General features: G+C 50.5%; 1 protein-coding gene across 1 annotated transcript; it reads left to right on the top strand.

Moving 5' to 3' along the window:
- Positions 1–479: 479 nt before the first annotated feature.
- On the top strand, positions 480–2,025 carry LOC136157523 (insulin growth factor-like family member 1). The gene is made up of 4 exons (XM_065919381.1): positions 480–504; positions 1,290–1,343; positions 1,456–1,720; positions 2,016–2,025. Exons 1-4 carry the CDS (start codon positions 480–482, stop codon positions 2,023–2,025), a joined length of 354 nt encoding a protein of 117 aa, XP_065775453.1.
- The last annotated feature ends 6,756 nt before the right edge of the window (positions 2,026–8,781 follow it).

Below are 8,781 nucleotides of genomic sequence, written 5' to 3'. Positions count from 1 at the left end.
CCTCAACTAGAGAAAAACCCACATGCAGCAACGAAGACCCAGTATCGCCAAAAATAAATAAATAAAATTATTTTAAAAAGTCCAGAAAGTAGAAGACTTAGAGGATCTGATGGAAAAGCTGGTGGGTGGATTCATCCTGGGAGAGTGGGAAGGACCCAAGGATCCCTGTTTGCAAAAGAGGCCGCAGTGTGGGGGGTGAGAGGGAGGCTCTGGTGGGGAGGGGAGGAGGGGGTCCCATCGGTCTCCTCCTGGCTCTCAAAGGATTGACATTATGTTCGACAGTGACGTGACCAAGCTCACATCTGAAACCTGTTGCTGCCCCAGGGGCCCAGCGTGTCTCTGCAGGTCTGGCAGGAAGACAGGAGAGCTGATGACAGCATGCGCTCCTTTTTGGGGAAGGTGGGGGGGTGGGTGCGGTATAAAACTACCTGCTGGGTCTGCCACACTTCCTTCCACTCCACCGCAGCCAACCCAGAGCCATGACTCCACGACGCTGCATCCTGGGTAAGAAGGACCAAATCCTGACTCTCTTCGAGCCCAAATCCAAAATCAGCCTCGATCCCATCCTCGCCTCAGTCCATTACTCCTCCCCCCTAGCCCCCAGCCAGACAAGTGACTCCATTATAGCGGTACCCCTTCCACATCCCCAAGGGCATGCATGCCTGCTCAGTTGCTCAGTCATGTCCAGCTCTTTGGGACCCCATGGACTGTAGCCCGCCAGGCTCCTCTGTTCATGGGATTCTCCAGGCAAGAATACAGGATTGGGTTGCCATTCCCTTCTCCAGGGGATCTTCCTGACCCAGGGATCGAACCCGTGCTTCCTGCATTGGCAGGAGTGTTTATTAGCCCTGAACCACTTGGGAAGATCAAGAGCAGCCCCATCCATGTCTCTGATCAATTTCCAAACTCATGCCCAATGCCATACATTATGACAGGCTCCCACCCCAAATCCCGGCGTCTAAATTTTAATATTGGTCATGGATGCAACACGACACCAGTGTCAGCTCAGCTGCCTTTAGCGCCTGACCCCAGCTGAGCCTCCTGCTCCGAACTCTTCCCTCCCAGGGGAACACCCACATCCCTCAGAACCCCAAACCCATTTCTCTGAGTCCCGCCTGCCTCCTCTCAACTTCCACAGACCCATAATCCCCAGACACCTAACACAGGTCTGCCTCTAACCTTTCCCCGAGCCTCGGTCAGGACAGACACCCCCTGGGACCTTCCCTCCTCCAGGCTGAGCTCCAGTGGCTGCCCCATCTGCCACACGTCATCCCTTTTATCTCTCACAGCTGTCTTGGCTGCTGTCTGCATCCTTTTGCTCCCCTGCTCACACGGTGCCCCAGGTGAGCCCAGGAGGGACGTGGACGCTGGGGGGTGGGGTGCCGCTCCCAGAAGACCCCAGCCCAGGACTTGCCCATCCTGCTGCTGGGGCAACATCATCTCTGTTTCCTCCAGTGTCCCCCACAGGCCCTCAGCTGTTGCTGTGCCAGTCACACGAGCGATGTGGGGACCAGTTCTACGACCCCCGGCAGGACTGTTGCTATGACGATGCTGTGGTACCCTTGGGCAGGACCCAGAAGTGCGGAAACTGCACCTTTAGGGTCTGCTTCGAGCAGTGCTGCCCGTGGTTGGTCAACAGGCCCCGGGAGTCCTTCGTGGTGAAGGTGAAAGGTCACAGTTGTTACTCAGCCCCATCCTCGGATGATCGGGTTTGTAGCAGGTGAGGTTCTGTGCCTTCCAAGGGAGGAGGGGGCGTGGAGGAGAGGGGCGGTCTGGAGACCCGTTCTATGATCCAACTCCCCCCCGCCCAGTGCTTTTCTGGGTCCTTCTGTCCCCGTCCCCCTGCTCTATTCCATCCACCTCTCCCTTCTCTGTTGCTTCTTTCCCCTTTTGTGTTTATATCTATTTCTTCCTCTTTGTTGGTTGGCTCGTGTCTTTCTTTCCACTCCTTTGCCCGTAATCTGTCCATCCCTCCCCTTGTCCATCTCTCCCTTGCTCCCTCTCTCTCTCTCCAGTGTTGGCTGAGAGACGATCACAGGTCGGTTGGATGCTGCGCCCTGAATGAGCCTGAAGAGGTGTGTTGTCCCCTTAGATCTGGGACACGGAGTGGGCTTTGGGGGGATAGGAGACACTCAGATTCAATCCCTCCCTCCTTATTCTGTCTCCTTTGTAACAGTCATCCTAAATCTGTCCTGAGTAGGGGGACTGGTCCCCTTTCTATGACCCTGGACATTCGTGAGAGGTTACTTTGCTGTTGGATGTCCCCAGGACCCTGACCTCTCACAACGACCCCTAAGACCAATACCGTGAGGGACGATCAATCCCCAGGCTGGCCCTGGGGACCCTTAATGAGATCCGTCATTCCCTTTGGCATTTTCTCCACCAGGAGCACAATATAAATTCTGCAACCTTACATATCTATCATGGCGGGACCTCGATGCAGACAGAGTCCTTTCTCCACTTCCAAAGGAGGCAAGATACACCCACTTTTCCACTTAAGAACAAACTTCAAGTTACCATGACCTGCTGGTTGCACTGAATAAAAATTCCATTTCAGTCACAAGGCTCCGCTTTCTTGCACTGATCTCGACAGGGTGGGAGGGACGGGGTCTTCCGCGCGGAGCCCGAGTCTGGACTGGTCTCTCCCTCCCACCCCCCCAACCAAGGAGGGAGGGCGGGTCGGCGCGCCCCCTGGCGGGCACCGGGCTCAGCGCGGGGCGGGGCGCTTCTGAGGGGGGACCAGGAGGCAGGAAAAAGTCTCCCCTCTCTTGGAAATCCAAGCCTGGGGCTGCACTTTGCACCGGCCCGAAAATTGTAATGTTGGGACTCTCACAAAGGAAGAACTTGCTGGTCTCCAAAAACGATTTCCTAGAAAGAAATCAAAATATGCGGCTTTACAAGATTCTGTAAACGGACATATCTGAACTTAGTAAGGCAGAGCAGAGGGAAAGGTCAGAGTGGTCAATTTGTAAGACTTTCCTCCTCGGGAGTCAGCTCTGTTCAGAGAAGGGCCTGGAAACTTCTGGAATGTTTGAACCTTTAACCAAAGGTCAGTTCAGCCCCAGGCCCCTCTAAAGCCCACACCAGTGACACTGGCATTCCATGAGGGCTTAGAACAGAAAGTGGGGGAGAGGGCTATCATTGTCCGAGGCCCGTCTGGGGACACACCCAATTCAGGGACAAGCGGTATCACTCTATTCTGTGTAATTCTGATATGAAATTGTTTTATATCAATATAAAATTAACACATATGAAAAATAATTTCCATTTCTTTCACAACTCAGAAAAGGTCCAGGAAGGGAAGGGACTGGCCCGTGAAGTAAGTGCAAGGAGAGAGGAAGGAGTTTTGTTCCAGGGTGGGGAGGTGGGTCTGGACACCCTTTCAAGTCATTCTTCACCAGAACGTTCCAGAAGGGTGCTGGGTGCAGATGTGGCCTTCCCTGGTGGTCCAGTGGTGAAGACTCCACCACTGTGTAAAGTCTATAGCTAGTGCGAACCTGGTGTAGAGCCCAGGGGGCTCAGCTCTGTGCTCTGTGATGACCCAGAGGGGTAGGACGGGGGGATGGAAGGGAGGTTCAAGAGAGAGGGGATGTATGTACGCATAGAGCTGATCCACTTCGTTGTACAGCAGAAGCTAAGTATTATATTTTACAATATTATATTGTAATATTGTAAAATATTATATTTACAATATTATAAAGCAATTATACTCCAATTAAAATAAATATAAATAAAATGAAGGGCGAAAAAAGAAAAACACACCTCCATGCTTCCACTGCAAGGGGCACCGGTGCCATCCCTTGTCGGGGAATTAAGATACTGCACGCCACAAAAATTAATTAAGAAAATAAAAATAAACAGAAGATAAGCTATGACCAAACTGGACAGCATATTAAAAAGCAGAGATATTACTTTGCTGACAAAGGTCCGTCTAGTCAAAGCTATGGTTTTTCCCATAGTTGTGTATGGATGTGAGAGTTGGACTATAAAGAAAGCTGAGTGCTGAGGAATTGATGCTTTTGAATTGTGGTGTTGGAGAAGACTCTTCAGAGTGCCTTGGACTGCAAGGAGACCCAACCAGCCCATCCTAAAGGAAATCAATCCTGAATATTCATTGGAAGGACTGAATGCTGAAGCTGAAACTCCAATACTTTGGCCACCTGATGCAAAGAGCCGACTCATTGGAAAAGACTGTGATGATGGGAAAGATTGAAGGCAGGAGGAGAAGGGGACGACAGAGGATGAGATGGTTGGATGGCATCACCGACTCAATGGACATGAGTTTGAGCAGACTCCGGGAGTTGGTGATGGACAGGGAAGCCTGGCATGCTGCAGTCCACGGGTCGCCAAGAGTTGGACACAACTGAGCAACTGAACTGAAAGAGAAGATCAGGAGGTGGGGCTGCAGATGAGGGAGTAGGAATGTGGGACAGGGCGTGGGGGTGGGGCACTCAGAATCTAGCCCTGTGGGTGGGTCCCAGTCTTCATTCAAATCAAGGGCCAGGCAGCACAGGTTGGTAGGTGAGAGCCTGTGGGAACTTCAGGTTGAAATCTACTGATTCTTACCTTGCCTCTAAGTGTCCCTCAGCTTTTCTCTTTCTTCTACCCTTGCCCTGTCCTTCCAGTTGCCTCTTTTCTTGGTCTATACCCTAAGGGTTCAGATCCACCCATCTTTCTCCTCACCACCAGACTCCGCGTGCTGTAATGTTGACACAGGGCTCCCCAGGTGGCTCAGGGGTGAGTAATCCTGCTGCCAGTGCTGAGATGCAGGTGCAATCCCTGCATTTCGAGGGAGTCAGGAAAATCCCCTGGAGAAGGAAATGGCAATCCATGCCAGTATTCTTGCCTGGGCAATCCCAGGGACAGAGGAGCCTGGAGGGCCACAGTCCCTGGGGCTGCAAAGAATCAGACATGACTTAGTGACTGAACAAGGTTGACACAGTCCCTTCTGGGTGAGATTCTAGAAGAGGGAGCTGGGTGGGGGGGACTGGCAGTAGATTCTCTTGCTCCTTTACTGGAGGGGGGGCTTTGAAAATCGCCTCAGGTTGGGATCGGAGGACTGTCCCCATCATTTCTGAGGTGCTGTGGGACCCTCTCCACAGACACCACCAGCTCAGCACAGTGACACGTGGCCCAGAATGAGAAAAGTTCTAGTGTCTATGTGACCTCCAGTCCTGGCATGGGACTTGAAGCAGCCTTGGTTGGCACATTTCTGGGCCCACTGGGGCCTTGGCTAAGATTGTGGCAAAGTCACCCCCTTGGAGAACTTATGGAATGATGAACTCATTGTGTTTGAGAGAAGATTCCCATTTCTAGGGGATGGAGGTGACCATGGGAGAGATGGTGCAGGGCAAAAACTGACTATTCTCATCCTCCATTTTCCACCCAGTCACCATGATTGGGTCGTTCATGGGCTCCTCTCTCTAAACCTCTTAATGAAAAATGTCCATTGCTGTGGAAAGTGCTTTCCAATATACTAAGTATTTTATTAAAAATTCCACACCTGTCGGGGCTTCCCTGGTGATCCAGTGGTTGAGTTCCTATGCAGGAGCCCCAGGTTGGATCCCTGATCAGGGAACTAGACCCCACATGCCGAAAGTAAAGATCCCAAGGGCTGCAACCAAGACCTGATGCACCAAATACATAAATTTTTTTTAATTAAAGGGAAAAACAACAACAACAACAAAACCAAAAGCCTTTCCTGGCTCAAAGGAACAGAGCTCCTTGGAGAAATGAGTGGTCTGGGAGCGGAGGCAGGGAAAGCACAGATAGACCTGAAACATTTGGGGCCAGAAAGTGTGAACGGGAGTAGACAGAGAGTGACAGGGACCTGTCAAAAGGACCTTGTCCCACAGCTTCTCATCACACATGACCCAAAGCTGCCCGCCAGTTGCTTACTCTTCACCTCCACACCCCATCGGGAGATGCGCATGCGGCGGCATTGGCGGGCTGGGGCGGTCCTCGGTGCCCATCTCAGCAGGCCAGCACCTCCATTGCGCGAAGGTGGCTCTCATGCAAACTCCTGACCCACACACTTAGACTCCTTGTTCCGCATTTCCAGAGGGGTCGCTGTGTGGCCAGCCTCACCACTGACCTCACGCGTTCGCTTCATATACTTTGGTCCTGGTCCTGCGCTTGGAATCCCCCAACCCACGTCCACTAGTACAACTCACGCGGGGTGCACGGGGGACGCTCCACCCCAGTCCCGACCGCATACCTGGTCGCTGTGGGGGCAGAGCAGGGAGGGAGAGCAGTTATGTCACGGGAGAGACAGGCCCCCAGGAGAATCACAGAACAGGAGTCCTTCGAGGCTAAGTGACCCACCTGATCCTAAGGGAGAAAACTCGCAGAGACGTGTGTGGACAAACAGAGTCGGCGCGCCCTCTGGCGGCGAAAGTGGGGATCCGCGGGGATCCGCGGGGAAGGATGCTCCATCTCCCACAACGCCAAGAATAATCCCCAGGTCAGAGCTGACGGTGCTACACACCCAGGGCACCTGTTACCTGCCAGGCGCCACGCTAGCCGCATCATCCAAGTGAAATACAGTGTGCCAGGCTTTTCAGAAGTAGCTATTCGTTTCCTTATTTACTGTATGTCTTCCCCACTAGAACGTGAGTGCTGGAAGTCCTGTTTTGCTCACAGCTGAATTCCTAGCACCTACAACAGGTAGGTGGGACACACAACACGTACTTAGTAAGCTATATGGACTGGAATTAACATCAATTTTGCCCTCAGATTTAGGCTTGAGTCTGTCTCCGCAGGGCAAGGCATCCCCGGGAGCTAAAATGTGCCCGAGTCCCCACTTCTGGACATGGTCTGGGACCTCTAGGCCCCCAGATTTGCTGAACAAGTAGCTCTTAGGCTTTTTCTGAAACTTGCACATGGGCCTGTTCCCTGAGTCGGTGATGTGAGGGGGTCGGGAGTGTACCTCTAAACGTGAGGAAACCGCCCTATCTCTGGGGCTGTGGACAGAGCAGGGGCAAGCTAGTGGGGTGCACAGGTGGCCCCCAGGATGGGATGGGGAAAGGGCATTTGGAAAAGAAGAGGGGTGGTCTTCCAGTTAGGAGTGGAGGGGCCTCCTGTCTGGAAGTCTCCATGTTCTTGGGTAGAATTCCAAGGTGTCAGGGAATTCTAAATTCAAATGGGATCTTCCAGCCTCCAGTTCCTCTCCATTCCTGCAGGATGGGGAGCTGGGAGCACCTGTGAATGGAGGTTGCTTGAGTTAGCCCAGGTGAGGGGAGAAGACACCTATAGGGAGTCCTGGATGGGGAAGAGGGCGGTGTGAAAGGAGAGCAGTCCCCTCCGCAATAAAAAGGGACTTAAAAACGAGTGTTTATCACATGAACATTGCAAATCACTGGAAGACTGACAGAGGGTACTCTCTCGATCCAATATATGTGGGAGAAAGCTGCCCCCCTTCCCCCACCCTATCTCCCCAGAGTGAACCAAGGACTTTGGCAGAAAAGGAAGTCCACTTTGAAATTACACCACCCAGAGTCGTTTGATAGGGACTGTCACTTTGCACGTATCTTTCTGTTTTCTTTTTTAGAGGTGTCTTTGTGAAGAGGGTAGATCATATTTTGTTTAGCAGCTGTTTGCTTGGTGTAAAACTTTTAAAAACTATTGGGACTTCCCTGGTGGTCCAGTGGTTAAGAATCTGCCTTCCAATGTAAGAGACGTGGGTTCAATCCCTGGTCGGAGGACTAAGTTCCCACATGCTGTGGGGCAACTAAACCCTGTACCACAGTGAAGATCCCATGGAAGACCCAATGTAGCCAAATAAATCAACATATTTTTAAATATTTATTTATTTTGGCTGCACCAGGTCTTAGCTGTGGCACCTAAGATCTTCATTGCAGTACCCATGTGGGATCTAGTTCCCTGACCAAGGACGGAACCCGGACCCCCTGCATTGGGGTCGTAGAGTCTTACCCACTGGACCACCAGGGAAGTTCTGGGTGTATAACTTTTTTTTTTTCTTTTATAACTGAGATTTTATTGGTTGTTTTGAGGATCACTACACAGACATTTCAATTTGTACACAATTCTTCACATACGTACCAGAAATCTAAAATATCATGTAGTTGTGATTCTTAACAGTTATTCCAGTGACTTTCCAGCTTAAAATTTGGAGCAAACTTTCCTTAACAGGATATCAAGTACCAATATCTTCAAATATTGATATGTTGCTACATAAGTCCCACTGATTCACAATTTAATATCATATACACTACATACCCAAACTGTCAATCGTTCACAGCACTTTAACCAAGTTACTAGGAAAACTGAACTACCACGACCAAAGATGTTATAGTATAGTGCACAAAATTCTGATCAGGAGAGCCAAGATCAAAAAGTGGTTTGCTGTAGGAAATAATTCTACCAAAATGATATGGGAAGAGAAGTAATTTAAAGTGTTCAAGACATTAAATGCACAACTGACTCCAAACTGCCATTTAGTATGCTTTTGTATTATAGGATATAAAAGCTACCCCCCATCTATGGAATGTTAAGCTGACACCCAAGACAATCAAAGCCTCCCATATCCAATATCCCACTATTTTCTGGTTGTACCAAAAAATAAACAACCAGCAAATGATTTCACCTCTTAAAAAAAAGCATTTACACTTAAAAAATGGGATGAGGTGGGATTCCCTCCTTCTCAAAAACGTTTCTAGAGCTACTAAAAAAACTTGCATTTACAAAATAGTTGATAATAAATATTCCTCTGGATTGTACAAGAAGGGAAACAGGGACCACTGACAGGACTGAGTGTGGCTA

Source organism: Muntiacus reevesi, chromosome 2 (genome assembly GCF_963930625.1).
Source record: "Muntiacus reevesi chromosome 2, mMunRee1.1, whole genome shotgun sequence".
Lineage (NCBI taxonomy): Eukaryota > Metazoa > Chordata > Mammalia > Artiodactyla > Cervidae > Muntiacus > Muntiacus reevesi.
This window is presented reverse-complemented; position numbering and strand designations above follow the sequence as displayed.